General features: G+C 50.7%; 1 protein-coding gene across 4 annotated transcripts in view; it reads right to left on the bottom strand.

The window, feature by feature from the left end:
- The window catches only part of TBC1D9B (TBC1 domain family member 9B), a 39,077-nt gene that overhangs the window by 12,349 nt on the left and 11,698 nt on the right, over window positions 1–15,030 (bottom strand). For all 4 annotated transcript variants that reach the window (XM_039880236.1, XM_039880234.1, XM_039880235.1 and 1 more), the window contains exons 5-10: window positions 13,858–14,116; window positions 12,377–12,584; window positions 9,560–9,772; window positions 2,031–2,192; window positions 1,652–1,802; window positions 915–1,129 (exon numbers count right to left, since the gene is read on the bottom strand). In XM_039880236.1, the coding sequence (XP_039736170.1) occupies window positions 915–1,129; window positions 1,652–1,802; window positions 2,031–2,192; window positions 9,560–9,772; window positions 12,377–12,584; window positions 13,858–14,116 (1,208 nt within the window). The remainder of the gene's footprint in view (window positions 1–914; window positions 1,130–1,651; window positions 1,803–2,030; window positions 2,193–9,559; window positions 9,773–12,376; window positions 12,585–13,857; window positions 14,117–15,030) is intronic.

The following is a 15,030-nucleotide window of genomic DNA, read 5'->3' as shown; positions in this document are numbered from 1 at the left end:
TAACAAGTGTTGGTGAGGATGTAGAAAAATTGGAAGCCATGTGCGTTGCTGATGGGGATGTAAAGTATAACAGTCACTGTGGAAATGCTATGGCAATTCCTCAAAAAAATCAAATATACAATTGCTATACGATCAGCACTTCCACTTCTGAGTTAAGCACAAAAGAACTGAAAGTAGGGACTGGAACAGATATTGTGCACCCAGGTTCACAGCAGCATATTCACAACAGCCAAAAGGTGGAAGCAACCTGAGTGTCCATCTGTGGGTGAATGGATACACAAAATGTGGTCTATACACACCGTCGAATACTCGGCTTTAAAAAGGAAGGAAATTCTGACACATACTACAACATGATTGAACCTTGAGAACATATGCTAATGAAATAAGCCAATTACAAAAAAAAAAAACAACCAAATACTGTGAGATTTCACTTACATGAGGTTCCTAGAGTGGTCAAGTTCAGAGAGATAGACAGATGGTTTCCAGGGATGACTAGGGGAGTTACTGCTCAATGGGGACAGTATCAGTTTTACAAGATGAAGAGTTCTAGAGATGGATGGTGGTGATGGCTGCACAAGGATATACTTAATGCCACTGAACCGTACACTCAAAAATGGTGAAGATGCTAAATTTCATGTTATGTGTATTTTAACACACACACACACAATAATCAAATGCCTCTACGACCCAGACTAGAAGCACACAGAAGACAACTTGATATAAAGAATAGGAATGAAGTGAGCAATTAATATTGTTTTTAATTACATCTTTTTCTGTGGTTAGGTTTTTCCAGGAGGAACAGGGCACAGTCGAAGGTGTGTGAGGCCATCACTGAGGCCCAGGGCCATGGGGAACTGTTCCTGTGAGCCTCTGGTGAGCAATGCTGTCTCTGCACCCCTGCTAAGCCCCCTTACCTGGCAGTAGCCAATGGTGGGGTTTCGGAAAGCATAGGCGGTCAGCACCCGCCGGAGGGCAGCGATCCCCAGCTCGTTCTGGAAGGCAGGATGCTCGGGCATAGAGCGGTGGAGGTCTCGCTCAATCTCTTCCGTGGCCAGGCTGTACTTCCCTGTGGACTTCTCCACCAACTCAGCATAGTAGCCAGGGTGAGTCACCATCTCATTCCAGGCCCCTGTGGAGACACAGCTGGCAGCTTGTCTCTCTCCTCCTCCCCTCCTGAGACTTTGGGGGAAATGACAGGGCAGGGTGGAGGCATCAATGTACCACAGAGGAGAAGTGGAACTTTGGGAGCAGTTATGAAGTATGAGGCAAAGGTTCCTTTGTGACTGCTCCTTGGAGGGGTCACCCCACCCAAGTTCCAATGGCCAACTTGCCCTCTCCTGAACCCATCTGGGTGGCCAAGGGTGTGAAAGTTGTCAGAACCTGTCCCAAGAAAGGAGGCCTCGGGGAAGGGCTATGGTGGGGGCGGATTGCTCACCTTCCACTGTGGGTGGAAAGGCGCCATACCTATGACAGTGCCCCCCTTGGTGACAGTGCCACCCTTGGTGTCCGGCCCCAAGGACGCCCCTCCTGGCGTGGGTCAGCATGAGCCCCTCACAGCGCAGAGCCCCATTTCCGCCCTGTGAAGGGCTGGCAGTTCCAGCCTGGCCAACTCAGGAGGCCGTGGGCCACAGGGCGGAGGTGAGAAACTCACCAGAGAACAGGAGCCACAGCTCGCCGCGGAGGCCCTCGGGGATGCCCTTCAACACCAGCTCCCGGGTCTTGGCCGTGCGGTACATGCATACACCGCGCCCGTACTCAAAGAAGTGGATGTGCCATGACTCTTCCTTCATCTTCTCCTTGGCCTGGGGGAGCAAACGGGGCCTGTGGGTGCGACCCGGGTGTCAGGACCCCTCTCTCCTCCTCCTCCACCTAGTGTACTGAATGGCCATCTCAGATCTCCAAGGGCTCACAGGAAAAGTGCCACCAACCCCAGTTGGCTGAGCACAGCACCACCCTCAGGAGGCAGGCCCATAGGCAGAGAGCCACAGACTAGTTCTGGCAAGGTGATGGAGCCCACGCTCTGCGCTTACCCCCTTGGCCCCCAGGTCCTCCACGGGCGTGTTTCTCTGGAAGAGTCTGAGCAGACCCTGGGAAGCAGTGGGTGCCTCCTGCGGAAGGGTGCTCTGGCGGCCACCACACAGTGAAGATGGGTTGGAGGGCTGCTCTGATGCCTCCTGAGAAGCTGGCGAAGACTAGAAAGTACAACATGGGACAGAGAACACTGAAACTGTGGGCCTCCCACGTGCACTCAGTCACTGCCTGAGGGGGTGGTGGGTGGGCAGCACCTGGTCTGGCGAGCTCGGTGAGCAGGAGGCCTCGCTGGCCAGCTGGACATCCACGCTGTCCTCCATCACCAAGCCCACCCATGCTGGCTGGTGTCTCACAGGGACGGGTTCCGGGGCCCATCCCATCAGGCCTTCTCAGTGAGGTCAGGACCAGGAGAGAAGAAACCCCAAGAAGCCGGCTCATGTGTCCCCAAAGGGCTTGGCTGCAGCACTGCTGCTCCCACACTTCCCTGCTTTAGCCTCTGGGGTGTGGACCACGTTGACCCTGTAGGGACAGCTGCTGGTAGCGTCTGCCCTGATTGTCCCTGCGCCCCTGGCCACCTGACCACCACGGTTGGCTCAGGTTGGGACTGTAGGGAAAGGGCACCGGGGACTCCATGAGCCCAGGCACAGAGCTACTCAGGGAAAGGGGAGTGGAGCCCAGGCGACATCGAAGATCACCAGCACAGGCCCCCACCTGACAGCAGGCCATGCCCTTTTCAGTTACATGCGCTGCCAAAGCGAGCACATGCCACACCCTTTGCAGACTAACTGTGCCAGTTCCTCTTGTGGTGCCGAGTGAGGGAAGGTGTTCTCCTGCTCAGGCCCTCTGGGGGCGTTCCGCTTGCTGGCCCGTGTGTCTCCTGCCATCTACAGACCAGCTTTCAACGGTCTGCTGGGCTTCCCACCAGGCTGCCAGGGCTTTGGGGGTGAAGATAAAAACACAGACCTAGAAGTGGGCGTGAGGAGGGGTCGCCAGTGGTACCATCACTGCAGTGGGCTGCCCCTCACAGAGTCTAACCTGCATTGGGGGGCATGCCTCCCCCTGCATGAGTCTGGTAATCTGCCTTCCCACTGCACAGATAACTGAGGGAAAGAGAAAGGGACCCTGTGGTGGCTCTGGAAGCATACTGGAGGCAACAAGGGACTGGCCGAAGGAAAGGGGGCATCAGGGACAAAGGTCTGCAAGGAAGCCCTGACTTTCAGTGTTCTTCCCTAGCTTTCTGGAACCCCTGCCAGCAGGGCAAGCAGGTGTGTTTGTAGCCTGATCCCATCTCCTCAGGGAAGCCCTGGTATCTGAGTCCCTTCAGGCACTGTGTGTGGGTGATACCTGACACCTGCCCCTGTTCGCCAGACTGTGTTCTGCCTGCAGGCATCTGACTTCCAGGTGAGCTTACCACCATGGGCAAGGGGCCTGTGGCTTGTCCGCTGGCCTGGGGGTTGGGTGGTCCAGAGACAGTGCCCACTCTAAGTCTCCCCTTGGCATCCTCCAGAGTGCCAGGGGCAGCAATACCACTGCTCCCCAGTGGACATTGGTCACTGGCTGCCCGGAATCCACTTCCCCTTCTGCCAGCAGCAGCTCTCCATTGTCATGTGGGGATACATCTCTCTCCACTCTCGGCCCCATGCTTTGTGGGTTCTGCTGAGGCCTAAGGTGATGGCCCCGAGATAACTGGCATTTCCCACCCCCAACCTCAGGGGACCCAGGGACTCAGGTGTCACCCAGTGACCACCAAGGAAATGTAGCGGTGACTTTACAGGAAACTTCAGGATGAGCAAAGGAGGATGCAGGGGACTCCACCATCCTGGTACCACACATGGCCCGGGGATGATGTTCTGCTGGCCAGAAGCCATGTCCAGTGGACAGTGGCTGGCTCTGATGACAGGTGGCTACTACATGGACTTCTCGGCTTTGTGGGCCAGTAAGCTCCCTCTGTGAGCTCCAGCCTGGGCTGATTTCTGCCCTTGAGCCCTCCTGTCGGTTCTGATCCTGCCCACCCAGCCTACATGAGAATTCTTTCTGTGACTGTAATGGCTTCACCGGGAATGCCTGTTAGATCCATAAAACTCTACTCTTTCAAATACATACAGCACATTGTATGTCCATTTTACCTCAGGAGAGTGGTTTTTAATAAAAAAAAAAAAAAAAAAGGGAATAAAAGAGAACTCTGCTAGGTTCACAACCACAGTCCACTCTTTGGGCCCTGGGTGGTGCTTTTAAATGGATTTTGGGTCCACTGTAATACTTTTGCATGACAAACTGCTAGAATCCAGGGGGCCAGACCCCAGTCTAAACCGAGAGCATGCTGATGCAGGGTACGCTTTCTGCCCGAGGTGCCCCAAAGGGACCAGGATGCAAACAAACTTGCAGGCCACAGAGCACTGCAGAGAATCAAACATCTCAGTGCCAGAAAAGGAGACCGACAAGGGTGCAATCTGAGCAATCACTGTCCTGCGAGCCACACGGGTGTTCCAGCGCGATGGTGAGCTCCCAACTGAGCCACCTATGAATTCTGCACCTTCCCAGGCCGGAATCTCTCCCCTCCGTGTAACCATCTCACACGTTCTTCATGCTGCTGAGGCAAAAAACGCAGTGTCTTCTTTCTTTCTCTTATACCCCACATCTAATCCTTCAGTTACTCTGAGACTTCTCTTCAGAATATATCCTATATATTCACACTGAACAATCCAAAAAGGAAATTAAGAAAACAATTCCATTAACAACAGCACAGAAAAGAATAAAATATTTATGTATAAAGTGAACCAAGGAGGTGAAAGACTTGTATGTTGAAAAGTAACAAATGTTGATGAAAGAAATTAAAGAAGACATAACTAAGTGGAAAGACATTCCTTGTTCATGAATTGAAACACTTAAAATTGTTAAGACATCAGTACTACACAAAGTGATCTACAGATTCAGTGCAATCCTTAGCAAAATCCCAATGACTTTTTTGCAAAAATCCAAAAATCCATCTAAAATAATAGCGAAAACTCAAGGGACTCTAAATATTCAAAATTATGTTGGAAAAAGAACAGAGTTGGAGATCTCAGACTTCCTGATTTAAAAATTTACTGTAAAACTAAAATAATGTGATGCTGGCATAAAGATAGACATATAGACCAGTGGAATAGAACTGAGAGCCCAGAAACAAACCCTTGATTACACGGTCAAATAATTTTCGATAAGGCTGCCAATACCACTCAATGGGGAATGAATAGTTTTAACAAAAATGGTGTTGGGAAAACTGGATATTCATGCAAAATGATGAAGTTGGACCCTTACTTCACACCATACACCAAAGTTAACTCAAAATGAAGCAAACACCTAAATGGAAAATCTAAAATTGATAAAACTCTTTGAACAAAACATAGAGGAAAAGCTTCATGACACCGAATTGGCAATCATTTCTTGGATGTGACATCAAAAGCACAATAAAAGAAAAATAGATAAACTGAACTACATAAAAATTAAAAATGTATGTGCATCAAAGGATAGAATGATCAGAATAAGGCAACCCATGAAATGGGAGAAAATATCTGAAAATCATATATCTGCTAAAAGGTTAATATCCAGAATATATAAAGAACTTCTAAAACTAGATGATAAAATCAAACAACCCTATTAAAAAATTTAGGCAAAGGACATGAATAGACATTTCTCTAAAGAAGATATACGAATGGCCAATAAGCACATAAAAAAGATGCTAACATCACTCACTAGTCATTAGGAAAATGTAAATCAAAACTATAATGAGATACTGCTTCACACCCATTAGGATGGCCACTATCCAAAAAACAGAAAATAATAAGTGTTGGCGAGGATATGGCGATTTCAGAATTCTTGTGCACTGTTGGTAGAAATATAAAATGGTACATTAACAGTACGGAAGTTCCTCAAAAAACTAAAAATAAAATTACCGTATGACCCAGCAACTCTACTTTTGGGTATATACCCAAAAGAACTGAAAGCAGGGTCTCAAAGAGATATTTGTGTACCCATGTTCATAGCAGCATTATTCACAAGACCCCAAAGGATGAAGCAACCCGTGTCCATCAAAAGATAAATAGATAAATAAAATGTAGCATATACAAAACAGAATATTATGCTGAGTTAAATAAGCCAGTCACAAAAGGATAAATACTATATGAAGGACATAGAGCAGTCAGGTTCACAGAGACAAAGTAGAATGTGGTTACCAGGGCTGGGGGTGGGAATGAAGAGTTAGTGTTTAATGGGTATAGAACTTAAGGTTTCCATGGTGAATAAAGTTCTGTGGATGGATGGTGGTGATGGTACCACAGTGTGAATGTATTTCATGCCATTGAAATATACAAGTAAAAATGATTAAGATGGTAAGTTTTATGTGTCCTTTTACCACAATTCTCATTCATTCACTCTCTCTCTCTCTCTCTCTGTCTCACAAATGGTGTTGGAAAAATTGGATATCTACACGCAAAATGAGGAGGTTGTACCCTTATATATATCCTGAATTTGACCACTTCTCACTAACTTCACTGCTACCACCCTCAACCAAGGCTCTGTCAACTTGTGTGATTACTGTCACAGCCTTCCAACTTGTCTCTGCTTCTAGTCTTGCCACTCTCTAGTCCAGCACTGTCCAAGAGGAATACAATGAGAGCCACGTATGTAATTTTCTAGTAGCCACATTAAAAAACATGGAAGAAATTGGTGAGATTAATTTTAATAATATATTTTATTTAATCCGGTAGAGCCAAAATATTACCATTTCAACATGGAATCAATATAAAAAATTATCAAGACATTGTACATTCTTTTTCACACTATGTTTTCAACCTCTGGAGTGCAGTTTGTGCTTGTAGCACATTTCAATTGGGACAAACTGCATTTCACTGCTAAAAGCCATGTGCAGCTACTAGATTGGTCAGCTGTATCACTAATCCATCCTTAACATTGCGGCCAGAGTAAAGTCTATTGAAACATAAACAGGTCATGTCCCTCCTCTCATCAGAACTCCCCAACAGCTTCCGTTCTTGCTCAGAGTCAAAGCTGAAGTGCTTACCAGGGTCTCCTGTTTCTCCTCTAATCTCACTCTTTTAGCAGCCTGTGCCCAGCTCAATCCTGCCTCCGGGCCTTTGTGCCTGCTATTCCCTCTGCCTCCAACACCTTCTACCTAGACATTTCATGTCTTCTTCCCTTACTTCTTTCAGGTTCCTGATCCAATGTCACTTGATCAGAGGCCCCGCTCTCCCCTGGCGCTCTCGATCCTTTATCACGCTTTATTTTTATTCATGGCCCCCATCACCACCTAACACACTGGGTGTTTATTTGCTTACTATCTCTCTCACTAGAATGCAAGCTCTAGGAGGACACGAATTTTGTCTACTCTGTTTGCTGCTCTTTGCCTAGGGTAGCAGCTGGCACCTATCGGGGATGCAATAGAAATGTGATGGATGAATGAATGCTGCGTGTTCAGAAGGGGCCACAGGTCCATACTTACTCTGACTGTTGGGCCCTGTCATGGATGGTGCTGGGCCTCGTGAGGGCAGCTCAAAATTCATGTCCCTTTTCACCCAATCCAATCTTACTCTTTCTTCAAATCTCAGATTGAGCCCAACATCTTTTAAGACGGTGGTCCCTAACCTTTTTGGCACAAGGGACTGGTGCTCCTATGAGAATCTAATGCCTGATCATCTGAGGTGGAACTGAAGCAGTGATGCTAGTGCTAGGGAGTGGCTGTAATTATAGATGAAGTTTCGCTCACTCACTGGCAGCTCACCTCCTGCTGTGCAGCCTGGTACCTAACAGGTCAAGGACTGGTACTGGTTCTTGGACCAGGCGTCAGGGACCTCTGCTCTAAGAAATCTTTTTTAATGTCTCTAACGAATACTGATTCTGCTGGGCTCTAATGAATACTGATTCTGCTAGGCCCCCTCCCATCTATTCCTTACCTCCTTAATAACTTACTGAGCATTGATTACAGAGGTAGAAAACTTAAAGGCCTTCAGGTGAGGCTCTGGGGAACTGGAGGGCATGTGCCACCACCCAGCTCCAAAGCCACCCAGTGGGAATGTGGGCCCTGAAATGCCAGGGCTGCTGATTTTTATATGGACTCTTCTAAGCATAAAGTATTTTCACAAATTCAGAATAACCAGCAGCACACACATCTTGTCACACTAGGAAGCAAGGAAGTGATCAAACACAGCCAGGGTCATGTGAAACGGACACAGGTACCAACCTGAATAAGCTCCCTCTGGTCACAGAGGGATTGAGGGCAATAACTGTCATGAGTTGAAACACATCAAGTTGCTTAAAACTGCAAGTTCATAATTATACTAAAAAATAAACATAACGAATTGGTCACATTTGGAGGATACCAGACAACCAACTCATCATTTTAACAATTGGTGAAAAAAAGGAAAGAATAAAACATTTATTTTTCCCTTTCCTATGTCAACTGTGCCTCAGGGTGACAAAATAATTGGTGAGGGGAAGTTTCTCTATGGGAGTATTCCAGCTAATGAACAAAGGAATGACAGAATAAGGGGGCCGCCATCTTCTAATCCCCAATAAGTGACTGGATCTAGGCAACGCTCACCAATGATGGGTGACAGCACCCGACAAGATGACCAGGTGTCGTATGTATACCTCTTGGTAGAAGACACATTATCTCAATCCTGCCTACAAGTAGACCTGTCCCCTAAAACACAAACAATTGAACCTGGATCTCACCACTCAATCACCAACTTATAGGAAATAGGGGAATGCAGCCACAAAAACCAAAATTTTAGAAATTCTACAGCACAAATGACCCGATTCCATCAACAAAATACCGCAAGAAAGCAAAGGGCAGGAAGGGAGGGAGGGAGGTAGAGGGGGAGAGGTAGAGAGAACGCATGAGAGAGCAAGAAGGACAGAGAGGGAGGGAGAGAGGGGTAGAGGGGGAGAGGCACAAGTGAATGCAAAATCTATAGAGAAAAAAGAGTGATATGTAACCAACATGTACCATAATTTCCATGATTAAAGTGTAAAAAGTGCATCTGCACTTGGAGAAATGTGAATATAAGTACCTGACATTCAGGAATTCTTGTTTGTTTTGTTGGTGTAATGATGAGATTGTGGTGAAATCCTTAAAAGGGGATCTTTCCCTGCAGGGATCTTAAGACTGAGTGACAGGAGGAAGGCCAGGCGAATGAACCCCAGCTCTCTAGCTGGACGGGCCTACACGGTGTGGCTCTCAGTGCAGCATATGCTCACGAGGGTGGAAGGTCTGCTAGAGAAGGCTTCTCCTGGGCAATGGGACTTGTGGAGGTGGGAGATGCCCAGTGGGACTAGGGGTGTGGCAGGGTGCAGAGGCCTGAGACCCTGGGCAGTGAGTGTGGACTGGCACCTGAGACTGGGGCTGGGTCAAGGCTCTCTGCCCCAAATCCAGTGGGGACTCTTCCCACCAAGACCTATGGCAGGCACCACAGGGCTGCCTGGGCTCCTATCCTGGCCTGGACCCCCACCCTGCTGCTCTCAGGCACCCTCTCACCTCTGGAACTGGGTTGCTGACAATGGCTTTCCTCCCTGCCCCAAGGCCACCCGGCTGCTTGGACGGCGTCTTCTGGAGGAAGTCAGAGATCCTCTGAACCAAGAAATCACGGTCTTTCAGGTTGGCGAACAGGAAGGTCATTTTGCTCCTGGTGCTAATAGACAGAGGGCTGGGCAAGACACTGGAGCTGTCAGCTTTTTCAACAATGGTCACCTGGGAAAGTAAGAACACTGAGTGTCGGTGTCTGGGGATGTAGAACCGGAAGGGCCCATGCCCTGGGGAGAGCACAGCGGCCCTGGCAGGGTGCGCTCTATGGACTGGCGCTCACATTCCAACTCTGCTGCCTGCTGCCATGAGCAAGTTATGTGGAGATCTTGACTTCATTTTTTCACCTGTTGATGGGAGTGAGCACATCAGCCCTGCTGGACTGTTCTGAGGACGGTGAGCCTAGCTTCTGGCCCTTAGCAGCGTCTCAAGATGGCCGATTCTTTCCCTGCTCTGAAGCTTGGCAGGCAGGCCGCTTGCATGGCATCCTAATCGCTGGTTCCCAGCATACTTGCTGACAGGTGCTTCTTGGGCCTGGCTGACACCAAGGCATGTGGACAGAGCAGCATAGGCATGAATTGGAGGGCAAAGGATGGGCTTTCAGGGATGCCTCCACAGAGCCCACAGCAGGGCTACACAATGGCCATGCAGGCTGAACACGTGTGGTCACCAGGGGTGGTAACAGTGATAAGGCCAGCTGGGAGGTCATCAGGCTGCTTTGTGCTGGGCTCTTCAGGGGACATAGCAGCTGAACTGAGACCCGGTGCAGCCAGGTAAGGAGCTGGGACAGAGACCCAGCAACTGCCCTGAGGAGGTGCCTGACTGGCCTGATAGACAAGGAAAGGCTGGGGAAGCTGGGCCAAGTAAGCAGGGGTGAGCGGGGCATGTGTGTGTACATTAATGTATGTGGTGTGTATTTCTGAGTATTACGCTTACATGCATGTGGGGGTGGTATATGTACGTGTACTGGCATACGTATATATGCTTGTGTGTGTGGTGTGTATGTTACATGTACACGTGAGTGTACGTGTATGATATGTTTTGGTGTGGTATGTGTGTGTGCATACATGTATGTGAGAGTGCATGTGTGAGTGTGCATGCACACATGTATACATACGTATGAGTTGAGATCTGAGAAGAGGCAGAGGGCTCACTAAAGGTTGCACAGGTCCAACAGGCAGTTGGGGATTTTCCTAATCACAGGAGAAGATGCTGGAGGATTCCACACAGGGCACTGACATGCTCTGACCAATGTTTTAAAATGAGCTGGCTGCTGCGGAAGGTTGAGTCCTAAAGTGGTTAGATGTGGGCAGGACACTCCTGAGGCGGTGTCTGAGATGGTGCCCGTGGAGAGGAAGGGACATGCTATGGTCAGGATGCAGGAATGATGCCAGGTCAGCATCAAGGGTAGCCCCAGCTTTTCACCAGAGCAGATGGAGGGAAGGGGAGCCGCTGCCTGGGGTGGGATGAACAGAACACATTTGAGGGTGCAAATTCAAGAGCCCACCAGACACACAAGTACAACTGGCTTTGAGTGAGGAGCCCTGTGGAGGCCTGCTGGCTGGGATGCTGAGCACTGGCCTCCATCCTGAACAGCTGCAGCGCCCTACCAAGGGCACAAGGCTATCTTGCTTCCTGGCTCAGCCAGTACAGTCTGCCTCAGACATCAGGCTGGATGGATTGGAGACCTGAGGAGACCCCTTAGCCAGCCCCAGTCCCATGTCAATACAGCACCCAGGACAAACCCATGGGCCTGGGCCTAAGGGACTGTGGGGTCAGGGGCTGCCTCTTAGCCCCTCAGCCTAGAGCTTCTGGGGCTGTGGCTTTTTGGAGTCCTTAGCCTCTGACTCTCTTTGGGAACTGAGGCAGCACACTACCCCATACCTAGTCATAGCTACACCTGTAATTCGAGGGCTTTGTGTAAATGCCAAGAAGATCTCACTGCTCTGGATTTTTAATCAAATCAAAACACTGCAGTTTAAATTATAACTTAAGATGGGAGATCACCTCGGAAGACTAGGTGCTGTAGGCGCAAAAAAAAAAAAAAAGGGACTGTAAGCTGACAGGGTCCTTGCAATCTGTGAGGTCGACCAAGGGTTGCCTCGCCTAAAAAATAAAATAAAATAAAATAAAAAAAAAAATAAAAAATATAAATTATAACTCAAAAAACCTCACTGTGCTTCAGCCATGAGGAAAAGGAGGCCTTGAGACCTGCCCTGACCTCAGGGTCGGTGCCTTCTGTCTGGGTGAGGGCCCTTGCCGTACATTCTTCACTGCAGCGGAGGACAAATGGCCTCCACCTCTGACAGGTGAGTGCTAACCCTACCTTGACAGCTGAGAGCTGACTTTTGATGACACTATGGCACCTGAGCCACAGCTAGGACAGGTGTCGGAGAGGAAAAGTGAGGGGGCCTCTGAAAGTGACATGGTGGGGCTGGTGTGGGGTCAGCATCCTCCAAACCCAGATGCAGGCCAGGAAGGCAAGACTGAGGGACACTCCCTGGTCACTCCCAGCAGGAAGGTACAGATCCTTCCTGGATTTTCTTATGTCCCAGTGTGAGTTCTCCTAGCACCTAAAGCCCCACCCCTTCTGCCCGCTAGGTGAGGCGACCTCTGAGGGGCATCTGGTGCACCCACTGCTGTGAGGCCTGGCACAAGGCGGACACTCGAATGGGCACTGACTCACCACATCCCCTCCAGGCACCCACCACTGAATGCCAAGGGGCTGCTCAGGCGAGTCAGGGTGGAGCCAGCCCAGGCCCGGGTGCTCACCTCCCGCAGGGGTATGATGAGGTGGCAGGCATCCTCCTCTTTGCTGGCAAAGCAGATGTAGTTGCTAGAGATGAACATCTGGCCAGGGATGTGCAGCTTGTTGAATGGTGTCCACAGGGTACAGCTTGTGTGGCCGTCCAAGCGCTCATCCCCGGGGAGCCGGAATGTGGCCCGGTAGCTCTCATTCTTGGCTCGAGCGTCCAGGTCTCTGGGGAAACCACGGTGGGGGTGGGAGGGCAAGGGACAAGTGTTGTGTTTCCATACTGGATCTAGGATCTTTAGGGTCCTCCCATGAGCAAGTCATACCCAGGGATCTCAGAGTTCAAGAAAACATGCATCTTAAATGGCCTAGTAAAATGCGGGACATTCATACAACCAGCAGAGGAGTGGTCAGCAAACAACATGCCCTTGAGACCTGATGGCTGTGGGAGGACACCTAGAAGCTGACAGAGTATGATACATTGCTTGCCCAGAGGGTCCCTGCACCTGCTCTGCTACTTTTCCCTGGGAGGACCCAGCCCCACCTAGTAACCTAGGCAAGGACCTTCCGACAGGCAGGTGTGGAGTTAAGACTAAAACACATGATGCTGTTGCTTGATTTAAAACACACACTCGCCTGGCCCATGGCTGTGCGAGGCAGGGGCCTGGCCAACATCTCTTTCCCCCAAGCCCCATGGGGGCCACCAGAAGCCTGCTTAGGGCCTGGTAAGCAAACCTTGGACAGTGCCTACCAGGGACTGTCAAGTCCTGGCTCCCCTCGTTTTCTTTCCAGAAGGTCCCAAAAGCCATCCTGCCACACCAGGAGAGTGATGTCTGTGTACAGTGTTCTTGTCCAAAGGCACACCTGATTCTGGGCCTGGGCCATGGTCTCCGAGCACGTGGGTGTGAACTGCCTGTGGGACCCCAGGGTTCAGGGAACCTCTGAGCTCCCAGCCAGCCTTGCAGGTTTCCAGTGAATCTACCGCTCAGGAGTGCACAGAAGTGCTCCTTCGGAGGGCTGGCCACTATTATCTGTCCATTTGTCTACCAGTTGCCACAGACAAGGTGGCAGAGACCTCAGACCTCCCTGGCAGCACTTTGGCCCCAGGCCTGGGCTCCATGGCTACAGCTATGAGGGGCCACTGGCCAAGGGGTGCTGAGAAGAGCTGTCAGTCACAGTGGGAGGAAGTCCGTGCACATGGGATGGGATCACTGTAGCGGCCAGAGCGGCCTCTGGGGGCGCCCTGATCGAGGTGGTAGGGAAGACAAGAGGGCTCCAGCTGCAGGTCATATCCTGGCTCCACTGCTTACTGCTGAGGGGCCTTGGGCAAGTTTCTTAGCCTTTCTGTGCCTCAGCTTCTCTGACACCAAGGATTGTGGGAGACCTCCTCATGATGGGGCGGCAAGGATGAATGTGCCTCTTAGGACAACCCCTCTGTGCATTTTTTCAGTGCCTTCCTGCAGCCACACCTTTACCCACCTCCCTCCCTGGGACTGCGTACCGCTTCAGAGCTGAGATGTTCCGGTGCGGCCGGGCGGGCCTAGGCAGTGCCTTGTCCTCCAGGAAGCCCTCGCTGTCCAGCAGCTGCCGCATGGCCAGGTTGGCCAGCTGCTCCATGAGCTTGAAGGTCTCGCTGATGTTGAGGAACATGGAGAAGAAGAGCTCCTGGTTCCGGGTGTCCACGCGGATGCTCTCGGGGAAGAGTAGTGTGGCATTCTTCTCCAGCCGTGTGACATCCACCCACTGCACCACCAGGCTTACTGGACATCGCAGGGACAGAGTACCACCGGGTCAAATGGGCGCAAAGGCTGGGCAGGGCGGGCTCCTGCCTTCCGCCTGTACCCGGAACCCACAAGGGAAACTGCACTCCCAGCATGCCCTGCGCCTGAGCCCAGCTGTGCTGGGACATGTGCGCCATGACCAGGGACAGGCTGCGGGGGGGTCTCCGCTGCGGCCCAGGCCAACCCAGCACTGGCCCTGAGAATAGACTGGGTGCCTGTTTGCCCCATGAACAGCTCACGTGACATAAATGAACGTGTGTAGGAGAGATTGTTGAGATTCTGGTGCCAGGAAGGCCCATCTAGTGAGAGTGCACTGATATGAAGACAAAAGTCACAACATGGTGTGACCAGCACAGAGCGACACTAGCCCTTTCCTGATGAGGTGTGGAGAGGATGTGGCAGGTGTGTGTATGGCGGGAGAAGGCCTTGCTGGGCTGGGAAGGCAATACTGGGACAGCTGGAGCCCTGGGGGCTCTTTCTAGGGGCAAGGTGGCAGCAGAGGGCACTGGCTGCCCCTGAGGCAAGGACTGCCCCCAGGGAGGGACTTGTAGCACCAGGCACGGAGTAACCTGGAGCCATTCGTGGACATGTGTCTCCAATGCTCCATGAAAAAGAAAGAGGGTGGCCCTGTGCAGAAAGTCACTATGTGAAGAACCACACTGGTAGACAGATGCGACAAGAGCCCCCAAGAGCCAGGTGTGTGCCTGGCTCAAGTCTGGGTATTCCTGTCGTGGGGCACTGAGGTGGCACTTAGTTTTGGGGAGACCCAGTGGTTGCGTGTGTGGGAACAGAATGTCTGGGGGCCAAGAAGGAGACCCCTCAGGGACCTCAGCAATCTGGAAAGGTGGTGAACTTTCTGGAGGTAAGGTCGGGGGTGAGGGCGGAGGGGCTGA

Source organism: Pteropus medius, unplaced genomic scaffold (genome assembly GCF_902729225.1).
Source record: "Pteropus medius unplaced genomic scaffold, Ma_sr-lr_union100, whole genome shotgun sequence".
Taxonomy (NCBI): domain Eukaryota; kingdom Metazoa; phylum Chordata; class Mammalia; order Chiroptera; family Pteropodidae; genus Pteropus; species Pteropus medius.
Note: the sequence above shows the minus strand (reverse complement) of the source record. Positions and strands in the feature narration are given on the sequence as shown.